Consider the following 24,163-nt stretch of genomic DNA (forward strand, 5'->3'; position numbering starts at 1 on the left):
AGTAAACTCGAGGAGTTGGTGGTGGACAGGGAGGCCTGGGGTGCTGCAGTCCATGGGGTCGCAGAGTCGGACACGACTGGGGAACTTAACTGAAATCTCAGAAGTGGAAGTCGGAAAATTGAAATCAACAAACACAGATTTGCCTAGATGACAGTCTGAATCTCTCGCGTTCACTAACTTTCCCTAAGACTCTGAGTCCTGCCGATGAGGCTGTTCTGTCGGCTGCCCAAGAAACCCTCAAGGAACAGGGAAAGCCAACTGAGCGACGCAATTCACCTGCAAGCCGTCTCCCAGGGTAACTGGGAGTGGGCGTGGCCTGGCCATCGGCCCCCGCCCCTTCTCCAACTCGAATAATGATTGGTCTGGAGGCGCGGCGGGGGTGGGGTGGGGGCGGATCCAGGACGGCCAGCCCCGGCCGGGGGTCAGGCCGCCATCTTGGGTTGTGTGGGTTTCCGGGAGGTTCCTCGTGCCTCCTCGCTTCCGGGCAGTTCAGCTCGTCAGAGGCCCCCGGGGCCCGCGTCCGAGTGTCAGGTTGGAGCCGGGAAGCGTCCCTGGGGGTAGCGGCGGCGGGGGCAGGATGAGCGCGGAGGCGGCGGACCGGGAGGCGGCCACCTCCAGCCGCCCCTGCACCCCGCCGCAGACGTCCTGGTTCGAGTTCCTGCTGCAGGAGTCGCTGTTGGAGAAACACCTGCGCAAGCCCTGCCCGGGTAAGCGCGGCACCCGCGGCCCGAGGCCTGCCGCCGGGGCTCCCGCCGCCCCGCGCCCCTCCTCAGCCGCGGCCCGGGGAGGCGGGCCTCGGGGCCGAGGCCGGCGCCGCCCCGTGTCTGACTGGGCATCGAGCGTGCCCGCGCGGGCGCCGCTCCGGGAGGCCTAAGAAAGCGGGAGACAGAGGCCCTCCCGCGCCCGCCCCCGTTTCGTGTTTGCCGTCTGGTCTCCTCTCGGGTAGGGGCCTCAGCCCTCCCCTTGACCGTACTCGGGCTGGGGCCTCAGCCCTCCCCTGGGGCTGAACCCGGGACACTTTGGGCGTGGGGTGCGGTCTGCGGAGACGTCAGCTGTTCAGAGGCTGGTCCTCACGCTGAATCTTAGGTCCCTATTTTGACTGTTTCATTCCTCAACGAGGGGATTCTGCTGCCTCGATTATTCCAGAGTTGGGCTGTAAATCAAAGCGAAAACTTCTGAAAGCAGAAAATGCTATCACAGTTGCAAGATGGTTATTGTATAATGGTGTTCATGATTGATACCGCAGTTCAGGAGTGCCGTTTAGGGAAGGTGGGAAATAACGGGTATTTCCGGAAAGAGGTACTGGCCTGAAAAGGTGACTTCCTTGGATGAAATTTTGCTGACAGAGTTCGAATCCAGATGTGGCTTGTTCAGTCTAATGCACCGGCCAGAACTGGTGGAGACTCCTGTGCGGGAAGTTGGTGTACTTCACGTGGCGGTTTTATCACTATATTGTATTAATGTGCTTTTAATTCAGTGCTTTTGATAAACGTTTGTTGAGTGTTTCTGGGTGCTTCATGCTTCATATCTGCATTCTTGTATAATTCCGTTTTCATGATAGGTAGGTGATCCTCTATTTTTCATCGACATAAACAGGTGCAGAGAGGTAACTTGATGTAGGTCCCACTAATTAAGAGTTAAAGCAATAATTTTAAACATGGCATTTTTTCCCCCTAATTGGCAATTGTTGTTTGCTGAACTGCAATCTGTAACCATTATGTTCTGTCCTCTAAAGTGCTTTCGTCTGCAAGAACCTGTTATCTTTCCTTCTTACATCCTTCCTGATCTTTCGTTTTAATAGCCAGGCACACTTCTTGTGAATCATAATCCTTACTCATTGTAACTACACAACTGTTTCAGTTCAGTCGCTCAGTCCTGTCCGACTCTTTGCGACCCCATGAATCGCAGCACTCCAGGCCTCTCTGTCCATCACCAACTCCCAGAGTGCACTCAAACTCATGGATCCCCTTTTTTACCCCTTAACTTTCAAAAAAAATTGAAGAGTAGTTGATTTACAATGTTTTAGGTGTATAGGGAAGTGATTCAGTTACCTGTATACACCTGTTCCTTTTCAGATTGTTTTCCACTGTGCATGTGCTTAGTCGCTCAGCCGTGTTGGACTCTTGCGACCCCATGAACTGTACCCCACCAGGCGCCCCTGTCCATGGGATTCTCCAGGCAAGAACACTGGAGTGGGTTGTTACAGTTATTAAAATAACCTATTTGGATATAGTTCAATGTCGAGTATAGTTCCCTGTGCTATGTAGTTTTGATATTGATACTTAATATAGTTCAGTACATTGATATTGAATATAGTTCCCTGTGCTCTGTAGTTTTGATGTATTGATATTTAATATAGTTCAGTATATTGGTATTGACTATAATTCCCTGTGCTATATGGTAGGTGGTGGTTGTCTCCCCTTTGTATATTAGCGTGTATCTGTTAGTCCCAAGTTCCTGATTTACCCTTAACCCCCAGCCCCTTTGGTAACCATAAATTTGTTCTCTTTCTGGCTCTGTTTTGTGAGTAAGCTCATTTGTAGTATCATTACTATTTTTTGATTCCGCGTAAAAACATTGTCACGTGACACCTGTGTTTCTCTGGGCTGCCTCACTTAGTGCGGTAGTCTCTGGCTCCGTCCGTGTTGCGGCAGATGGTATCATCTCATTTCCTTTTATGCAGAGTGTTGTTTCACTGTGTGCATGTGCTGCACCCTTTATCCGCTCGTCTGTCGGGGGACATAGAGGTTTCTTCAGTGTGTTGGCTATTGTGAGTAGTGCCACTGTGAACACTGGTGTGCATGTATCTTTTTGAATTAGAGTTTTCATCTTTTCTGGACATATGCCCAGGAGTGAGATTGCTGGGTAGTATTAATTAAAATTATTTTCCATTATAGGTTATTATTATTATTTCCATTCCAATAATTACTAAAAATTAATTTTTTAAACTAACCTCTGTATTGTTTTTCATATTTGTAGGCTTTTAGATGATAGCCATTCTTACCTTTGTGAGGTGATTGATTCCTCAGTGTAGTTTGATTTGCAGTTCTCAAATGGATACAGAGTATCTTTTCATGTGCCTGTTGGCCTACTTCGGTTCCTTTTGTGGCCAGAAACCAATATGGTGAATCCTTTTGCATCTTCATAATTAGACCTTAAGTTCAAGAATTGCTTTCTTTTAAATCCTAGATCCTGCACCAGTTCAGCTTATAGTCCAGTTTTTGGAACAGGCTTCCAAACCTTCAGTTAATGAGCAAAACCAAGTTCAACCTCCGCCTGATAACAAGAGAAATCGTGTTTTAAAGCTACTTGCTCTTAAAGTTGCTGCACATTTGAAATGGGACTTAGACATATTAGAGAAAAGGTATACAAGATTTAAATGAATTTAAAAGAAGATGTAAATGAATTTATTTTGAGAACTGTTAGATATATTGGTTTATTTCAGTATGTGTTCTTATAATACTGGTCTTTAAAGTGAAAACTATTTTTCTGTGTCTTCTTGGTAAAATATGCAAGTATTTTTCAAAAAGTATAAGAAAATATTTGCCTGTTGAATGACTTTAAGTCATCTTTTAAAGTATAAACTTGGTGTTATCAATAATAAGTCAATTTATTATTTTTATTTTTTGATATGCTAAGTAGAAAAAATCCACGCCTAAACAGTTTTAAATCTTAATTTTACTTTTACATATCTGAGGAAAATAAAAATTAATGATAAATCGTACATAATATTATAGTACATATTATTTTTGTTAAATAATTCACTTAATTTTACTGGTCATAAATCAATCACTGTCTCTTAAACTTTTTAACTGTCCTATTAGAATCAGTGGTTATTCGTTTATAAATAAATATTTCAAATGCATAGTTATATAATGATTTGTTTTCACCCCCTTCTCACAATTTAAAGAGAAATATCTTATAGAATATTTGGAGAAATTGAGAAAATAAATAATAAGGAAGAGGAAAGAAGTGTTTTTAAAATTTTTGTGTAATTTCGTTGTTTTCCTCCCTGTGTTTTTAAAACAAGTTGTGAACATACTTTGTATACTGTTTTGATTTTTGTTTTATTTCATATAGCAGGATATCATGAGCATTTCCCCAGTTTGGTTTTTGGAGATTATCCGTTGTATAGATAATTTATTAAATTGTTCCTCTATTGACAGTTGTTTAGTTTTTCTCTAGCTTTTCACTTTTATAAGTCATAGAGCTTTAAAACGTGTTTGTCCATAAGCTCTATATAAATTTCGAGTTGTGTCCTTAGTATAATTGTTAAATTGCCAGGTCAAGTGGTGTAAACATTGTTAAAGCGCTTTATGCATATGCTGGATTGCATTTCCAGAGTTATATTTGTTTATACTCACACTAGTAGTATTTGAACACTTTTTTCACCATATATTTTCCAGCATTAAATATTAGGATTAAAAAAAAGGTTTGTTCTTTAAGGGGGGAGTGTATCAGTTAATAGACTCAAGGCTTATCACAAGATAGCAATGTGCGCAACACAGTATGCTATATATGACAGAGTTGGAAAATTGAGCACTTGACTGGATATTTCATGATAAACAGTAATTTCTTAGATGTGAAATTTATACTGTCATTATGTTCGGAGGTAATTTATTGGAGATCCGTTCTGAAATACTTGGGAAGAAATGATTTACTATTGGGACTTTGCTTTACAGTAATATGGAAAGGAGGGAAGTGGGTGAGAGTAGAGATGAAACAAGATTGGCCATCAATTGATAACTGTTGAAGCTGGATGATGGGCACATTGGTGTGTATTATATTATTCTGTCTACTTTTGTATGTATTTAAATTATTTTCATAATAAAAGCTTAAAAAATCTTTTGGTAAATTTTCATTTACATTGTTGAGACAGATGAATAGAATGGCCCTGTGGATTTACTACTTAAGCAATATAATTATTTTTAGCAAAGTACTGAATTGTGCATTGTGTACTTGCACAACTTATGTGTCTTTTGATTCTTCCTTTTTAAGTTTGTCTGTTCCAGTATTGAATATGTTGTTGAATGAACTGTTGTGCATCAGTAAAGTTCCTCCCGGGACAAAGCACATAGACATGGATCTGGCCACTTTACCTCCAACCACTGCCATGGCCATACTTCTCTACAATAGATGGTAAATTTTTCATAAACCTAAAATATGTTGGGCAGCCTTTCTTTAATTGCGTTCTGACTTCAGGGATGTGCTTTTTAAGTCATTCATTCTAGGGATCTCTCAGAGGATCTTGGGAATAGTGAGATGGTGGAGAAATCATGACTGTATAGACGAAAAGCATTCTGATAGAGACGTGGATGACTTATTAAGTTTTTACTATATGTCAGAATTTTGGATAGTTTATAGCTCTGATAGAGACGTGGATGACTTATTAAGTTTTTACTATATGTCAGAATTTTGGATAGTTTATAGCTCTGATAGAGACGTGGATGACTTATTAAGTTTTTACTATATGTCAGAATTTTGGATAGTTTATAAGTCTTCTAGGAAGTACTAAAGATTCTTGAAGTGACATTTATAATGTATTAAATTTTGCTTTTGTCTTTTTTTTTTTAAGGGCAATTAGGACAATTGTTCAAAGTAGTTTTCCTGTTAAACAGGCAAAACCTGGACCTCCTCAGTTAAGTGTGTAAGTTGGCCAATAAAGACCCTTACTTGGCACTTTTTTGTCAGTTTTTTGTGTTTTTTTTAAATTTTGCAAGTTTTTAAGAACTCTTGGTACAGAAGGAATAAAGCAGAAATCGGAGGGCAGAAGGCCCGCATGCAGGTAGGTTTGGAGGGGTTAGAAGGGTGAGAGCATCAGACAGGGCTCTGGATAGCTAGCGTAGAGAGCTCTGAGAAAGGAGGGAAGCACTTTGTAAACTGTGCCTCCCCTCTTAATGTTAGCTGACCTGCTTCCTGGAATTAAGGCTGTTTTCATTTAATTAGATTTACTTGAAAGAGATATGTTTGTTCTGTATGTGGGAAATTTTAATTTAGAGTTCAAAAGTTAAGTATAATAGTTTGATCAGGTCTGGAGTTTTAAACCTAGTTCTTAAATTCCAAGTAGTAGCAACTTACCCAAATTTGGAGCTAGAGTGTAGTTTCTAACTTGATATAAATGAGCTTTTGCTGCCAGAAAGTTTTATTTTTAAATTGAGGGTTTTTTTTTTTTAATGCAAAGCAAATGAAAAAATAACGGTAAATAAAGGAGCATCATCATAATTGAGTTTAAGCATGAAAAGAAATAGCATTAAAAGCATTTTTTTTAATTTAAATTCAGCCTCACTGTCAAGAATGATCTTTAAGTTTTGAATTTTCAGTCTTCCAAGTAATATTTGATACTCTTCTGTCATTTCTCTCTTAGTATGAATCAGATGCAACAGGAGAAAGAGCTAACAGAAAATATTTTGAAAGTGGTGAGTATTGGTATCGGTTACACTGTAACCTTTCTGGGATGTGTTATATTTAGAGCATGTATAGGTGCTTCTTCTAATCTTATATATTAAGAGTTGGCATAGTCTCAATGTGATGACATTTAGACTTTGACTGTTAGAAGGTAATTTAATAATATTCTAAATTGACACTTTACATTTTTTTTTGGCCATGCTGTGTGGCTTTTGGGATCTCAGTTTCCCAGTCAGATTGAATCCGGGCCACTGAAGTGAAAGTGCCAAGTGCTAACCACTGGACTGCCAGAAATTCCCTAAAACTACTTTTATATTCAGAAAAATACAGTTATTTTTAAAATTGCTTTAGTCAACATAAAAGTAGAAACCATAATTTAAAAATGATCTCTTTAATTATTTAATATCTACAATGTACCAGAGATACCACCCAAAGTGCAGAGACTGGGAAAGGAGAAGGAAGATATCAGACTGTCTGTATCTGTATACAACAGATAATGCATTTTGAATATGGAAGCAAAAAACCTGTGTTGTTATTATTATTTAATGCCTAGTAAAAGTGACTGGCACATTGAAGCCTACAAAACATTTCTTGAATACATCAATGAAATGGTGCAAATCTTAAACATTTTTTATCAGTAACTTTTATATAAAAGAAAGATATCAATCTTTTCCAATTTGTGTTTTCAGTTTCACAATAGGAAACTTCTGAATTTTAAAATCTAAGATAATTTTAACAGAATTTAACTCTTGCTATGTTAGATGCATTTTAAAAATAGACTAGTACATTAAGCTGCTAAGTATCCTGTAAATATTTTTTGGTTAATATAGTCCAGTACTGCCATTTTTGTGTTTTAAAATTTTGTTTATTGAACTTTTGTAGCTAAAAGAACAAGCTTCTGATTCTATCCTGGTACTAGAGGCAGCCCTTAAGTTAAACAAGGATCTTTATGTCCACACGATGAGAACACTAGACTTATTGGCCGTGGAGCCAGGCATGGTAAATGGAGAAACTGAGAGTTCCACTGCTGGATTGAAGATCAAAACCGAGGAGATGCAGTGCCAGGTATTTATTTCAGTGTTTAATCAATGCATGGCAAAATTTTGCAAAATCTTACATAAAATCATCCTTGTATTTTTAATTAGAGCTTATTTCTGCCCTCTTCCCTTTGATTTTACTTCTGATGTTATTAAAACTTTGCATTGTAGTTAATTGTGAATTTTATAAGACCTCCCTTGAAATTTTTCTGAAAGAAATGGAAGGAAAATTTCTTATGATCTTTTGTCTCCAAACTAGTTTCCTAGTTATTTTTAAGAGACTGACAATGCAGGGAGTAATAATATGAATGAACTGACTGACAGTTCATTCACATCATAAAAAATCTAATCAGACCGAAAAAACAAGACTAATTTTGTGCCAGATTTTGAAAAAGTAGGCTCCTAGAGAAACACCTAGATTTTCAAGGATCTTGAGGCTGCCCGCTCTCTGTGACTCTGTACCCTAGTCGCTTTGTTGCTTTCAGATGTTTTTTGTTGTTAGATGTTTTATGTATTGATAACTTCTTTTTCCTTGCTCGAATATAAACTCTTTGAGGTCTCTCTTTTTTAAAATGTATTTGCGTCTCCTTACTTTCTAGCACAGAATCTTGAGTATAATAGAAATTTTAAAAGAGTTAATGATTGCCTACGGAGGGCCACTAAGATAGAGCCTTTATGTTCTGTATTTTCTTCGTTGTGTGAATTGGCATAGCATTTTTAAAAATTAATTTTTTTGGCTGCTCTGGTTCATTGTTGCTGCTCACGGGCCTTCTTTAGTTATGCCAAGAGGAAGCTACTATCTACTTACGGTGTCTTCTCTGCTTGTGGAGCACCGGCTCTTGAGCTTTAGTAGTTCTGGTCATAGACTCTAGAGCACAGGCTTAGTGGTTGTGATGCATGGGCTTAGTTGCCCCAAGGCATCTGGGATCTTCCTGAACCAGCGATCCCACCCACATCCCCTGCATTGGCAGACAGGTTCTTAACCACTGGACCACCAGGGATGTCTGGCATGACTTCTTTTATCACTATTTCCCATTCTTGAAAGAGCAGAAATAACTTTAAAAAGGGTTGAGAGGTACGTTTTCAAATTAGCTGGTTCTGGAGTTAAAGATAATCCCTTCTCAAGACTTGCTGAGGTGGAGTCTCATAGAGTAGGAGTCATGATGCAGTCGCAGTTGGTAACCTCTTCAAGGGCTCCCCTGGTGCCTCAGCAGTAAAGAATCTGTCTGCCAATGCAGGAGACGCAGAGTCCATCTCTGGGTCAGGAAGATCCGCTGGAGAAGGAAATGGCAACCTACTCGAGTATTCTTGCCTGGAGAATCCCATGGACAGAGGAGCTTGGTGAGCTACAGTCCATGGGGTTGCAAAAGAGTTGGACAGGACTTAGCCACTGTACAACAACGACAACAACTCTGTCTTTGCCTGGAAAGGGGAATTATATGTATCTATAATATGTGTGCATATACAGGTGTGCTTGTGTGTATATAAATCTTTCTCTATTATAGACACACACATACTTTAGTTTAAACTTTAGCACTCCTTTATCCTAGATGGAAGGAGGCACTGTAGAGTGGAAATCTGCTCAACATTAAGTGTGGATTAAATAGTGTAAAGCAGTATTCTAGAGGCTGAGGAAGAATTAATCTTGATTTGTTGAACAGGACAGAATAGTATCTATAGTCCGTATCAGTGAAGAGCAGTTTGGTCAGGAGTATCAGCTTAGGAGTTTGAAAGAGGAATGAGTATCTGTTGGCTCAGGTTGGTTTGGTGCAAATGGAAATAAACGGTATGGAATGAAATTTATTTCTACATCCGATGTGAATGGGAAGTTGAGAAGACTGCTGTGATTGAAATAGACAAGAATAGAGAGGTTTGGAGAGAGAAGGCAGTCCAGATTCTGAGATCCTTGAAAGTCAGGCTGTGGGGTTTGAACTTTCTCCTACTTGGGGGAATAAGTTGAAGGCTTTTTTAAAAAGTCAGATTGAGAAGACAGACCAGTCAGCCTTGTGAGGAGTAAATTTGAGATAGAATATTAGGAACCTAAGGGTCTGGCTTCAAGTCTGGACTCTGCCAGTGCTTGGTTATATGCTTTCAAGTAGAAATGTCACTTTCTGGGCCTTAGTATTCTTGTTCATAAAATGGCCAAGTTCAACCCAGTCTTTGAATTCTGCATTAGGTAAATCTAGGCCACCTGATGTGAAGAGCTGACTCATTGGAAAAGACTCTGATGCTGGGAAAGATTGAGGGCAGGAGGAGAAGGGGATGACAGAGGATGAGATGGTTGGATGGCATCACCAACTCAATGGACATGGGTTTGGGTGGACTCTGGGAGTTGGTGATGGACAGGGAGGCCTGGTGTACTGCAGTTCATGGTGTCGCAAAGAGTCGGACATGACTAGCAACTGAACTGAACTGAGGTGTCTGTTTAAGAATGCTCCTGGAAAAGTATGCAGGTTCTGTTAGAAAAAGGCAACTGAAAATGTGCTGTCATTTTATACTCACTCATTCAGATTTCTCAGTATTCTGGCCAGTTCTTTGATAGTAGACATTTGCCCCTCCTACCCTTTTGAAGACACCCCCGTGGCTGTCCCCTTTTTCATTGTTAGAAGAATCCCGTACCTTCTGAGCCTTGATGGGAGGGAGAGCCTGTTTCCTATAATAAAACTGACAACTCCAGATATTCATGTTCTCTAGCCTTTTCCTGCTTGAGGGCAGGCACATCACATCAGTTTAGACTGAATTAGGAGCTAGCTGGGAGAAGGCAATGGCAACCCAATCCAGTACTCTTGCTTGGAGAATCCCAGGGACGGGGGAGCCTGGTGGGCTGCCATCTATGGGGTTGCACAGAGTCGGACACAACTGAAGCGACTTAGCAGCAGCAACAGGAGCTAGCTGGGCTTGCCCGGTTGCTCAGCAGTGAAGAATCTGCCTGCAAATGCAGAAGCCACAGGAGATGTGAATTTGATCCCTGGGTTGGGAAGATCGCCTGGAGAAGGGCATGCCTATCCACTCCAGTATTCTTGCCTGGAGAATCCCAGGGACGGAGGAGCCTGGCGGGCTACAGTCCATGGGGTTGCAAAGAGTCAGACATGACTGGAGTGACTAGTACTCACAGTGAAGTGGGATGATGGAGCATCCATTGTGATGGTGAGTAACTGCAGCAGGGACAGGAAAGTCTCGTTTCCGGGCAGCCCTGGCAGGAGCGGAGCTGCTGCTTTCAGTGTCTGGCCCTGCTGGCTGCAGTTTCCAGGATCTGTGCTTTGGCTGTTGAGATGGCTGTGCGGTGTTTCACTGCATCAGTGGTGGCTCTTAGTTCTGGCTGCTTGCTTCCCATCCCCCGTTTATTTTCCAGGCCTGATTCTTTGGCTTTCTCAATAATTCTGTAGGCCGCCTGACGTCTTACCAGTAAGTCCCCTTAAGTCAGTCAGAGTTGGTTTCTGTTGCTTGTGACTAAGAACCTTGACTGTTTTACTGCTCATTAAAATGTTTTTTTCTTTTTTGCTACATGTGTAACTATGTTGCTGAGATAAAGGTGATTTTGAGTTTTGTCAGCTCTTAAGTTCATGAAAAATCACTGAGCAAATTGGTATTCATTACCATTTTAGGTGTGTTATGATTTGGGTGCAGCATACTTCCAGCAAGGCTCTACAAATCCAGCTGTCTATGAAAATGCCAGAGAAAAATTTTTTAGAACCAAAGAACTAATTGCAGAGGTAAATACAGTCATAATGGTCACATGATTTTCATTCCTTTAAAACATCCATATATTTTTTGGCTTTCATTTTTCTGATGATTAAAAAACTGTTCATTGTAGTAAAATTGATAGTTCAAAAAACTAATGGAAATATTTTAAAAAATCTGTAATACTACTGCCTGGAAATAACCCCTTTTGCAGTTTTAGCTTTTTGTTTTTTTCCAGTTTTTGTTCTTTATGTTTTTATACAGTTAAGCTCATGCTATTTTATATCTTGCTAAAATGTTAGAATAGATATTTTAAATGTATCTATCCTTTTCTGTTCTATATAGATGTGCTATGATTTTCCTAATGTTTGAGCATTTAGATAGTTTGCTGTTCTTATTTATTATAAAGTTGCAAAATTTATATCTCCAAGCATAAATTTTTGTTTGGACTTTATAGAAAGTTAAATTCCTGCAAGTAGAATTACCATGTCAGTGGTCATTAATTTTTTTAAAGGATGTAATATACAAAGCCAAATTGATTTCTGGGTACATTTCTCTGAGGGCTCTGCTATCAGAGTGAAGTGTTTTTAATTGCTAATTTGATATTTATCTAGAATACCTTTAAAAGAGTTGTGTTTCCTTAATTCCTAGTAGGGCAAACGTTTTCATGTGTTTATTGTTTGATTTTTCTTTTTGTGATTCACACAACTGAATTTTTAAGTATATAACTAGGTTTTTATATGCCTGGTGGCGAGAAAAATTCTCACTTCAACCTTTCTTTTCTTCACCAGAAACATTGAATAAATGCACTAGAGATATACTTTGTGGGAATTCTCATTTTCATTTGCCTGGGAAACTCATCAGATTTCTGATTTTATGGCGTTATGAGTATAGTAATTTAAAGCTTTAATTTTTTAAAAAAGTATGTCTTAAAAAATCTTTTTTCTAACAGTTTTCATTCTTTGTTAATATCTTAATTGTTGTTATACCTACAGAGTGATAATAACATCTACCTTTTTATGTTGGCCTGAAAACTCTAAACCAGGAATCAGTAAATGTTTTTGTAAAGGGCTAAATAATAAATATTGTAGGCTTTGTGGGCCATATAGTTTCTGTGGCATATTCTTAATTTTTTTTTTTTCCTCCCTTTACGATGCTAAGGATTATTCTTAGGTCACAGAATCTATAAAAACAGGACATGGGCTGGTTTTGGCCTGTTAGCAATAGTTTGCTGACCCCTGCTCTAAACCTTTAACTTTTTCATTTTTTATGGTTCCTATTTTCTGTTGGCATTTTCTTATACTGTTAAAATGCAATAAATGGGTGCTAGACTATTGTTTCTATTACATTGATGGATAATGATATATACCTCTTACTTTACAGATAGGTTCATTATCTCTTCATTGTACCATAGATGAGAAGCGGTTAGCTGGCTATTGTCAAGCATGTGATGTTCTCGTACCTTCCTCTGATAGTACAACTCAACAATTGACTCCATATAGTCAGGTCCATATTTGTTTGAAATCTGGCAACTATCAGGTAAGATGTATGATGGGGATACAGTAGTGTCGTTGGAAAGCATTGGAAGCCAGACAACCGAGTTCAAATCCTGACATCACCATTTACAGTTGTCCCATTTGGGGCACGTCAAACAGATTGGCCTATAAAATAGTTGTAATTATAAAGCTTTTTTTTGAGAGTCAAATGAAAATATAGTTTATAAACTCTTAAGGCAGAGCACTGGATAGATGTTGACTCATATTACTGATAATTATCCTTTCTTGAAGGTATAAAATTTGCCCATTTTAAGTACATTCTGTAAGAAACTCTGTAGGCAGAACTTTTAACTTTTAAAATTACAGGTAGAGAACTTTTGGTTTTATGGAGGCTAAAGATCTGAAATTACGGTCTTCCAGCCTTGACCTTATTAGCCACTGCGAACAGTAAGACTGAAGGAGAGGGTGAGCAGAGCAGTTTTGGTCTGTTTGGATAGTCTATTACATAGCCCGCTTTTCCAGGGAGGCTGGTCCTCCTCTCAGTTTTACTCATGAAAAGAGCTTAAATTAGTCTGTTGAGATTTTTTTGTTGCCCTCTCTGAGTATATATCTGCAGCTTTGTAATGAAAATCACTGGGAGTTAGGATTTGTACTTTTAAAATCTTTTTCAAAAAGTCTTCATTCTAGAAAGTGAACAGTGCCTTCATCTTGTTAAATTCAAAACAGAAATTATGAAATGACAGTGCTCTAACATGCCTTTAGTTTTGTGTCTCCACAATGGACTTTTAGCCTAGGCTTTTAGTTCACTTTTCTCAGCTAGAGTTTTGGGATTTGTTTTTTTTTCTTCAGAGAAAATAGAAGAGAGGGTGCTCCCTCTCCTTCCCTCTGGCCCCATTTTTGCCAATTCTGATTTGCCCTAGGGAAGAAAAGTAAACTTTCTTGAAGGTAGATTTCAGATATAGATGAAGTTATCAAACGCAAGAGATCTTTCAGTTACATATCCCTAGTACAGGCTTATGAGGAGTGGTAATCGATTATGAGAAGATATAGAATCTTTAAGAAGGTCCCCGGCATAGTAAGACCCGTGCAGGCAGGAATGTTAGATTGGCACATGTTGCCTTGTGTGCCATGCTTAGTCGCTCAGCCATGTCTGACTCTTTTCTACTCCATGGACTGTAGCCCTCCAGGCTCTTCTGTCTATGGGAATTCTCCAGGCAGGGATACTGGAGTGGGTTCCGTTCCGTTCCCTTATCCAGGGGATCTTCCCAACGCAGGGATTGAACCCAGGTCTCCTGCATTGCAGGTAGATTCTGTACCAGCTGAGCCATCAGGGAAGCCCACATGTTACCATAGAAATAATAAAGGGCCAGATGTATAACTCAGGAAGTAGTGTAATGGATAGCTAGGAAAGGGGTAAGAGCAATCCTGTTGCGACTCTGGAATTTATCACTTTAGTTACGTATGCAGGAGTGTCTTAGAAATTAATTTAGCTTCTTGGGCGGGGGGATTGGATTCTCTCTGTGGCTGATTCGTTACTGAACAGCTGTAACATATAGGTCTTCTAACATTGGGAAGTGACTTGCTTGCTCCCATGTAGCTCATGTTTTGCTGTGGAAGTGAAATAGTGGTCGCTGTGTAGTTTTGAAACCATTTTCGTCAGTGCTCTTGTTGTAGAGCTGATTTAGCTGTTTCCAGAAATCCCCACACTGTCACCCCTACTTTCTTCCACTGCTTGATAAAGATCTGATAAACAGCTGAGAAAAAAGACTATAAAAAGACCGTGGTAATATCACTTATTAGAATGATAAGTTTTATACAGTTCACTAATATATTTTAAACCATTTAACTTGTTTAGACTAGTTTCTTAACACACGTTTTTTCTAGCTGAAATATTTCTCTTTGTTTTAGCGTTTTAAAAAGTTTGTTAATATGAAATCATGTTTAAAGTGGAGGAGAGGAATTTTAGAAGTCTGTCTAATAACATAGCTGAATTACTATTTAATGATTCTCTTCTCACGTCTCACTTTTGGCCCATGATCTCCAATTTTAAAGAACGGTGGGGGGGGGGCTTTTGCCTTTTCATACTGTTCATGGGGTTCTCAAGGCAAAAATACTGAAGTGGTTTGCCATTCCCTTCTCCAGTGGACCACATTTTGTCAGAACTCTGCACCATGACCTATCCGTCTTGGTTGGCGCTACATGGCATGGCTCATAGTTTCATTGATTTAGACAAGGCTGTGGTCCATGTGATTAGTTTGGTTAGTTTTCTGTGATTGTTTTCATTCTGTCTGCCCTCTGATGAATAAAGATAAGAGGCTTATGGAAGCTTCCTGATGGGAGAGACTGACTGGGGGTGGGTGGGTTGGGGAACTGGGTCTTGTTCTGATGGGCAGGGCCATGCTCAGTAAACCTTTAATCCAATTTTCTGTTGATGGGCGGGGTTGTGTTCCCTCCCTCTTGTTTGGCCTGAGGCCAGGCTGTTGACCCATGCCTCCACCAGAGACTCCTGGACACTCACAGGCAAGTCTAGCTCAGTCTCTTGTGGGGACACTGCTCCTCACATAGTCATGTATGCATGTGAAAGTTGGACCATAAAGAAAGCTGAGCGCCGAAGAATTGATGCTTTTGAACTGTCGTGTTGGAGAAGGCTCTTCAGAGTCCCTTGGACTGCAAGGAGATTAAACCTGTCAATCCTAAAAGAAATCAACCTTTAATATTCGTTGGAAGGACTGATGCTGAAGCTCCAACTCCAATACTTTGGCCACCTGATGCGAAGAACTGACTCATTGGAAAAGACCCTGATGCCGGGAAAGATTGAAGGCGGAAAGAGAAGGGGTCGATAGATTGGTTGGATGGAATTACAGGTTGGATGGCATCACCGACTCAATGGACTTGAATTTGAGCAAGCTCCAGGAGTTGGTGATGGATAGCGAGGCCTGGCGTGCTTTAGTCCGTGGGGTTGCAAAGAGTAGGACATGACTGAACCATTGAATTGAACTGAGGGGGCTGCTATTTTTACCCTTAATGTAATTTTAAAATTTTAGGAAGAGATTTTCCTAGCAAGATATTTTTATGATTTTCTTCACTGTGTAATTTCTATTACAGAAAGACTTAAAATTTTATTAAAAACACTTTTTAAGAGACTTTCAAGATTTTTGAAATAGTTGCAATTTTTTGTCTGTGTTCTAGGAGGTAATAAAGATCTTTGTTGAAGACAACTTAACCTTCAGTTTACCTGTTCAGTTCCGGCAGTCAGTCCTAAGGGAACTCTTTCAGAAAGCTCAACAGGGGTAAGTAAGTGAATTACTTTTTGATTTTTATGCAAAAGAGTAAGTGTGTATTTCCGACTTATCAAAAATGTACCTCCAGATTACCTGTATGTCTGTCACAGTGCTTCACTTCATTTTTACTGTATGGAAAGTTAACATGGTCAGAGGAGCCACTTTAATTTTCATCTAATCCTTTTTTTAAAAGTGCTTGGGTAAAAAAATTTACACAGCAGAGTTTGATTCTGTTAGTTTGATATTGATTAATATTACCTAGATTGTCCCTTGGTAAATTCAAAAGTTTCCTGTTTATTTTTTTCCCCCATTGACTTAGGTATTTACTAATGTGCCTGAATATTATAAAAATCTTACCTCTCAAGAATAAATGGCCCATTCTTGTGATTTTAGTTTTATAATATATGCCTTTCTATTAAAAAATAAATGAGTGTATCTACTTTCGTATTCGACAGAAATGAAGCCCTGGATGAAATCTGTTTTAAAGTCTGTGCCTGTAACACAGTCCGTGATGTATTAGAAGGTAGAACGATTAGTGTTCAATTTAACCAGCTATTTCTTAGACCTAATAAAGAGAAAATAGACTTTCTTCTTGAGGTAAGACGTTTTTTCCCCCTTTGATTTATAATTTCGCTTTACCAGTGACCTCTTAGCTGCCACATCCAGAGCCCTCTTCACTGTCTTCGTCCCACTTGCCTCTCCGGCTCAGAGGTGGTACGGCCGACAGACCACGCTTGCCCACCGTGTCTGCTGCTGGAGCTCTTCTGGTTCTCTGCCATCACTGTGTTTTCCTTAGTCCTCCATTGACTTCTCCTTTGATCTCCCTCTAATGTTTTTATTTACAAAAGTTTTGTCCTTGGTTCATTCAGCTTCTTTTATTCTTCACCACTTTTATTCTCTTCCAAAGCTTCAGTCACCTCACTAAAAACGCTCAGATCATACTTCTTGCCTCTCGTGTGAGCTCCATAATTTGTGTTTCTACTGGACCTTTCTCTCTAATAGTCTTAATGTAACAGACCTTGAGAGAAGTACATATTATACAGATAATACCATTTTGTTCCAAAAACATGACATTGCCAATGCTCTCGAAGTCCTTAATGCATCTTACCACACCCTCTCTGCTTCTCCTTGAAGAAATCAGCACCCTGCTTTTTTGTGATAGTGATTTCCTCGTTTCTCATTACAGTTGTATCCCCTTTGTATGTTCTCTTAAAGAATATTCTTAAATTTGCCTCTTTTGCTGCTGCTGCTGCTAAGTCACTTCAGTCGTGTCCGATTCTGTGTGACCCCATAGACGGAAGCCCACCAGGCTCCCCTGTCCCTGGGATTCTCCAGGCAAGAACACTGGAGTGGGTTGCCATTTCCTTCTCCATTGCCTCTTTTGACCTCCACATAAATGAAATCATATAAAATAAATTGTCTTTCAGGGAACATACTTGTGAGATGTTTTTTCAAGTTGTATGCAGATATAGTTTTTTTTTCCCCCATTGCTGTAAGATGTTACAACATTATATAACCATGCCACAATTTATTTATTCTTATGATGATGAACATTTGTGTTATTTACAGTTTGGGGTTATTCTGCTTGAACATTCTTGTACTTACATCCTGTGCACCTACATACCATTTGTCTATTACATTCCTGGAGAAAGTTTGTCTGCAATTTTACCTTAAAGTTTCAAAGTGTTTTTGCCATTACATGTATGAGAGTTTTTGTTGGTTGGGATCTCACTGTCAGATTTCCTGTCTGGGTCACTGTATAATGGTATCTCGTTGAGGTGTTTTTATTTACTGATTGATTGGCTGCATCGGGTCTTTGTTGCTGAGTGGGCTTTCTCTGGATGCGGCCAGTGGGGTCTACTCTTCACTGCAGTGTGTTCATTGCGGTTCAACTGCAGTGCAGTTTTAGCCCTTCGTTGCAGGGCTTCTCATAGTGGCTTCTCTTTTTGTGGAGTGCAGGCTCTGGTGCACAAGCTCAGTAGTTGTGGGGCGTGGCCTTAGTTGCTCTGCAGCGTGTGGGATCTTCCTGAACCAGGGATTGAACTCCAGCCCCCTGCATTGGCATGCAGGTTCTTAACCACCGGATCACCAGGAAAGCCCCCATTGAGGTTTTAATGTCCTTTTCCTTTCCCGTTATTTTTTTTCCTTCCTTTTCCTTTATTACTGATGAATTTTACAGCTTTTCATTTATTTTTTTGCGTATGCAGATTTCATCTTTTGAGGTGCCTGTTCCAAGTGGTATGCCTCAGTTTTCTGTTGAATTGTCTTTTTTTTTTTTCTTGGCAGAAGTTTTTAATATATTCTGTCCTTTACTAGTTTTAAGTATTGCAAGTATGTTTTCTGAGTTTCACTTTTAACTTTTATTATTTTTAAAGATCTTAATTTTAATATAATAAAATTTATCAGTCTCTTACAAAGGAAGAGATTAGTGAATTTCTGTGTCTTGCTTAAGAAAGGTTTTCCTATCCTGTAGTTGTGAAAATCATCCTGTACTTTATCTTCTAAAAGCTCTAGAGCTTAGCCTTCGTTTCACATTTAGGTCTTTAATCCACTGTGATTGAATTTTGTATGTCATGGGAAGTAGGGAATCTGCAGTTATGTTTTTCCTCACTTGTTTCAGTACCAGTTATTGAAAGTTTTGTCTTTTTTTCTACTGGTGTCTAGTGCTGCCTCTTTGGAATGCCAAGTGTCAGACATACACATATGTGTGGGCCTGTCTGTGGGCTATTCTGTAACAGCGTTTCTGTTTGTTTACCCATCCATCATCCCCATACCCTGCCTTGGTATCATCTGAAGCACAAACCTTGTTTTCCAAAGTTGTATTGGTTCTGCTTATCTTTTTACATTTTCTCGTAGACGGTAGACTCAGATTGTCAAGTTTCAGAAGTAAGCCTGTTGGATTTTTGTTTGAAATTACATTACATTTAAAAGCCAGTTTGTGAAAAATTAGTATCATTACCATATTGAGTATCCTAATCCATGAACTGGTATGGCTCTTGATTTATTTTGGCGCCCTTTAATGTCCTTTTAAGCTTTTTAATTTTTCCATAGAAGTCTTTTTTTCTTAATGAACTATAATTGAATTTGTATAGTGGAGTTTGTTTCCAGCTAGTAATATACAATTCACCCATTTAAAGTGTACAGTTCAGTGTAATTTTTAGTATGTGTTTAGAGTTGTGCAGCTATCATCTCAGCCAGTTTGCCAACATTTCATTCCTCTCTGTCCCTGCAGGAAAACCTCTTAACCACTAGCAATCATTTCTCACTTTCCTCTCAATCCCTGCAACCCCAGGCAACTGCTGATCTGTTTTTTGTCTCTGTAGATTTGCCTATTCTGGACATGTCGTATAAATGAAATCATAAAACATACGGTCTTTTGTAACTGACTTCTTCCACTTGGTATTGTAGCCATGTCATCCATGTTGGAGTGTCCATCAATACTTCATTCCTTTTTGTAGCTGAATAACGTCCTACTAAGAGGATATATTTACTTTTCAGTGTCTGTTTTGAGGGTCAGGTCATCACTTGATGGACATTAGGATTGTTTCTACTTTTTGGCTCTTGTGAATAGTACTGCTGTACACATTATATAATTTAGCTTTTGTGTCAACATATTAGAGAATATTGACAATTTCATGAGTTTAGGCTCTTTTATACTAATAATATATTTTTTTGACTTCTTGTAAATAATATGTGGGAAACCCAATCTAGTAAATTCAGAATGATATTTAAAGAGCATTATTTTTAGATGACTAATATTTTCATAGCGAAGTTGCTCTTTATTTTCATTGTTTATTTTTTAAACCTTGGTTAGCTCCCTAACCATTGGTTCTGTGTTCTTTAGCTGTTATCGATCATTCTTTTCAGCTATCCAAGATGAGTCTTTTCTCTCACTTTTCTGACAGGAACTACTGATTCTTAAAGTTTATCACTCCATTTAATTTGGGTACATACTTTGTAAATTTCAGCAGGACTTGTTCTGCTGAATCTATATGCTAAATAGATTATTCTTTACTGCATATAAATACCTGCAGTTCTTGAAATGGTCACATTCCACTCCCTCTTCACATAATGCAATCTTATTCTTTGGTCTCATTTGTTAAATTTCTTAACCAAATCTGTGACTGATCCATGTTTGAAAGAACAATTTGTTTTTAAATCTAAACTTTCAAGCTGTTATAATTATTTTGAAGTACCCATATTCAAATAAAAATTACTCAAATTCCTAGGTTTGTTCAAGATCAGTAAATTTAGAAAAAGCTTCAGAATCTTTGAAAGGAAACATGGCTGCTTTTTTGAAGTAAGTGCCTTTCTTTTCTTCTTTTTCTTCATTTTGAACTTAGGTCTGTGAGAAAAATATCTTTTATTCCTTATCATTTTACATTTACCTTGCCTGTCTTCGTGTAACCAGGCAGTAATTGGTAGTTGAAAACATTTATGGTTTAAATTTGTGTAGCCACATGAAACAGGATTCTTGCTGTTACTCTCTTTGTAACATAATATTATGGCATTGAAATCATAACTTTAGATAAAGGCCAAAGAGAAATTTTAAAAACTGTTCCAAATTATTGTTTTGCAATTATTGGATGGTGGCTCTTAAACAGTTTATTAATAAAAATTGGTTAATATGATTTTTTTCCCCAAACTAAAATTATACACTTCTTTGTTTTATAATATTTCTTACTGATCTAGGAATGTGTGTCTGGGGTTGGAAGACCTGCAATATGTTTTCATGATTTCTTCACATGAGCTTTTCATCACATTGTTGAAAGATGAAGAACGAAAGCTACTTGTTGATGAGATGAGGAAGAGGTCCCCTAGAGTCAATCTGTGCATTAAACCCGTGACTTCATTTTATGATATCCCAGGTTAGATTTCCTAGCTCAAATTTTGGCATATTTTGCCCCTCTGGATATTTGAGGCTGTCGTCTTAATTTTTTTTCTATTTACACTAATGCTAGTAACTAATAGAAAACCTGTCTTTTGAGGTCATATTTCTATAAGCAGTTAAGTTTTGGGAGTCTGCTGAGTCTATGGTTAATGGAGATATAGGCCTGGATACATAAAAGATTTTAGCTGGGGAAATAAATCCATGTGCCTCTGCTGCTGTGTTCTTGAAGGTTTACACCAAGAGGGAAGAGGAGTGGTTACAAGCAAAGAGTGGTGCAGGCTTGCATGCATTTCAGTCTTTGTGTCACTGTCTGCTGGCTAAACATTCGGCTTTGGCAACGGGCCATTTTGCCTTATTTATTTGATGATTTTCTTCCATCGTTTCTGTTATTTTATAAATAAGAAAGGATAGTGCTGCTTGTTAAGAAGAAATACAAGCTTCATCACTTCAGTATGCAGGGGAGACAGAATTCAGTTGACTGAGTGAACTTGTAGCTACTTTGGACCTCACTAGATTTAAGCTGCTTTGACTGTTGGTCTCAAAGGAAAAGAATAATATTATCAAAGATAAAATGCTGGAAATGCATTATTGAAGACTATATGTGAAAGCTGAGTTGTAATTAGGGATTTTAATGATCAGTTCTTGGTTCTCTGGGAAGGCAATGCCTCTACCTTCTCATTCTCTCCTTTCATAAAACATTCTCAGTGTTTACTACTCAAAACGTCTTAGAAGCCCTTTTAACACAGGATGTTAAAAAATAGGAGACTGACTGTGTAAGTTAAATTTTTCCATATACCCCACATAATTCTTTCCATGTAAAGTTACTGATTTTTATTGGTTTATATTTTCATTATCTTTATTTGTTAAATGAAGACATAATACAAGTTGTGTTAGGCTTTTTATATGAGAGTGAAGTTAAAACATAGTTTGCATTAAGTTGGATAAATCAGTTTACAAGATGAGAGAGACTTCTAATATTTATAAACATGCACAATTTCTGTCAGTAAATTGCCATTCTCATGTTTTTACGATTATGAATGAGTAACGAATGAATACTGTATCAAATAATTATTTAAATGAAAATTTCTTCTTCCTTTCTTAGCCTCAGCAAGTGTCAACATTGGTCAGTTGGAACATCAACTGATACTGTCAGTGGATCCATGGAGGATTCGACAGATTTTAATTGAATTACATGGTATGACTTCAGAGCGTGAATTCTGGACAGTGTCTAATAAGGTAAGAAACCTCTGTTAAGAACAGATAAGAAAATTACCCTTGTTTTCTCATGTAATTTAATAGAAGAGCTGTTCCTTGACCTTTTTGGGAATAAGAAGCCCTTTTATTTGTTAATAATTCATCAATAATGTGAAAGACCTTCTCAAGACATTGTATTTTGAACATCTATTGACAGAGAAAATATGAAATAGGCAAAAAAGATAATATTAAATCAGTAACAACTAAAAATGAGTTTATATTTCATTTGTTGTTATAGCATCTACAAGCATTTTCAGTATAGCTGCAAATATGTGTATAAGGTATGATATTTGTGCTGCTGCTGCTAAGTCACTTCAGTCATGTCCAACTCTGTGCGATCCCATAGACGGCAGCCCACCAGGCTTCCCCGTCCCTGGGATTCTCCAGGCAAGAACACTGGAGTGGGTTGCCATTTCCTTCTCCAATGCATGAAGGGAAAAGGGAAAGTGAAGTCGCTCAGTCGTGTCCGACTCTTAGCGACCCCGTGGACTGCAGCCTACTAGACTCCTCCGTTCATGGGATTTTCCAGGCAAGAGTACTGGAGTGGGTTGCCAGTGCCTTCTCCGGTAAGCCAGGCTAGCTGCTGTTTGTGCAGTCTGTAGCTAATACTTGCCATACAGAGTATTTTTGGTGTAGTTTTTTCATGTCCTCTCAAAGTCTGAAGCCTGCAGGTTAGAATCACCTCATTAAAACTTCTTAATAGAACATTTTTAGCTTTAGATAATTGTTTAAAAATGCCCCCCTCACCCCCCAAAAAATGCCAAGATAATGTTTCTGAAGTTGTCTGTTTAAGTTTTTCTGCATGGAAAGTGCAAATGAAATAGCTTTTTAAACATTCAGTGGACTATAACTAGAGATACAAGGGAAATAGTTCACAGATGCAGGTAAAGTTATATGGGGGCTTGCCTTTAGTGCGTACATCTTACTTGTTAGGTCTAGTTGTAGTGCATCCATGCTGTCGTGTCCCGACTCTTCGCAACCCCATGGACTGCAGCCCACCAGGCTCTTCTGTCTGTGGGATTTCCCGGGCAAGAATACTTGAGTGGGTTGCCATTTCCTTCTCCAGGAGATCTTGAACCCAGGTCTCCACCATTGCAGGAGGATTCTTTACTTGCTGAGCCACTAGGAAAGCCCCTATAATAATTTGAATGTGTTTCTAATATAGCTGCATACTCCCTCTCTGCTGTATGTGATAAAAGCAGCTAGAAATTGATGTATATTTTGTGGGTTTTGCATGTACAAGTGAAGTGAAATGGAAAAATTGGTTTGAATCTTAGTTGGGCTTCCATAGCATTGAAATCATTATTTGTGTTCATTTATATGGATGAGAAAGTGTACAGCATTAGAGTTACGAGCCAGAGTTTTGGTACTAAGTACCTGAGTGTGAATCCCAGTGCTATACTTAATTAGCTGTATAGTCTTCAGCAAGTTATTTAACTTGTGTGTGCCTCCTTTTTCTCATCTGTGAAATGGAGATATAGTACCTATTTAATAATAATAACTGTTGTGAGGATCATATGGATTAATACATATTAAACTCCTAGGTTTTTTCTTTATTTCTATAGGCTATCCTTCAGAAAGTTCCAATCCATTTTTTATTACTAGGTTATTATAGTGAATATGTTCATCTTGATTAGCAGTTCATTGCGGCTATCATTTTCCTTTCTCTTTAGAAAATGACCTTTGAAGGATTTTATTAAATAGAGTTGACTGTTACTGAAGGATTGTTATCTAGATTTGGCTTTGTGTGTGTGTGTGTTTATGTATTTTCATTTCTTCTAGTGGGAGTTACCTCTTGTCTATAGTAGTGTCATCCTGGGAATTAAAGACAATTTAACAAGAGATTTGGTTTACATTCTAATGGCCAAAGGTCTACACTGCAGTACTGTTAAGGTGAGTAAAAGTATACACTGACCTCTGGTTAAGAATATGCTTTATTAATTTAGGGTGAAATCAGAAATCAGGATCAGTTTTGTTTTTCTGATCTTAAAATCATCATTGTAGGTCTTAAAGGATATCTGAAAAGGTATTTTGGTTTATTCTTTTCCCTTTATCTCCATAACTGTACAAAAATGGTCTTGGACATATAGCTTCTTCTCTATTTCTTTTAAAAAATTA

The 24,163-nt window shown here is 38.6% G+C and overlaps 1 protein-coding gene across 4 annotated transcripts in view; it reads left to right on the forward strand.

The window, feature by feature from the left end:
- The first annotated feature begins 410 nt into the window (after positions 1-410).
- The window catches only part of INTS8 (integrator complex subunit 8), a 46,902-nt gene continuing 23,149 nt past the window's right edge, over positions 411-24,163 (forward strand). Inside the window, exons 1-14 of one of the 4 annotated variants that reach the window (XR_016039332.1) lie at positions 411-707; positions 3,190-3,364; positions 4,999-5,139; positions 5,576-5,647; positions 6,365-6,416; positions 7,288-7,470; positions 11,048-11,155; positions 12,507-12,662; positions 15,809-15,909; positions 16,356-16,497; positions 20,130-20,200; positions 20,593-20,768; positions 21,894-22,027; positions 23,828-23,938. Coding sequence is in view for 3 of the 4 variants with exons in the window: in XM_055432563.2 (XP_055288538.1) it covers positions 578-707; positions 3,190-3,364; positions 4,999-5,139; positions 5,576-5,647; positions 6,365-6,416; positions 7,288-7,470; positions 11,048-11,155; positions 12,507-12,662; positions 15,809-15,909; positions 16,356-16,497; positions 20,130-20,200; positions 20,593-20,768; positions 21,894-22,027; positions 23,828-23,938 (1,752 nt within the window). In the remaining variant the exon portion in view is untranslated. The other 3 variants (XM_055432563.2, XM_088844672.1, XM_055432564.2) reach the window with 3 other exon arrangements.

Source organism: Moschus berezovskii, chromosome 16 (assembly GCF_049115385.1).
Source record: "Moschus berezovskii isolate FMDL1 chromosome 16, NW_MosBer_1.0, whole genome shotgun sequence".
Taxonomy (NCBI): Eukaryota; Metazoa; Chordata; class Mammalia; order Artiodactyla; family Moschidae; genus Moschus; species Moschus berezovskii.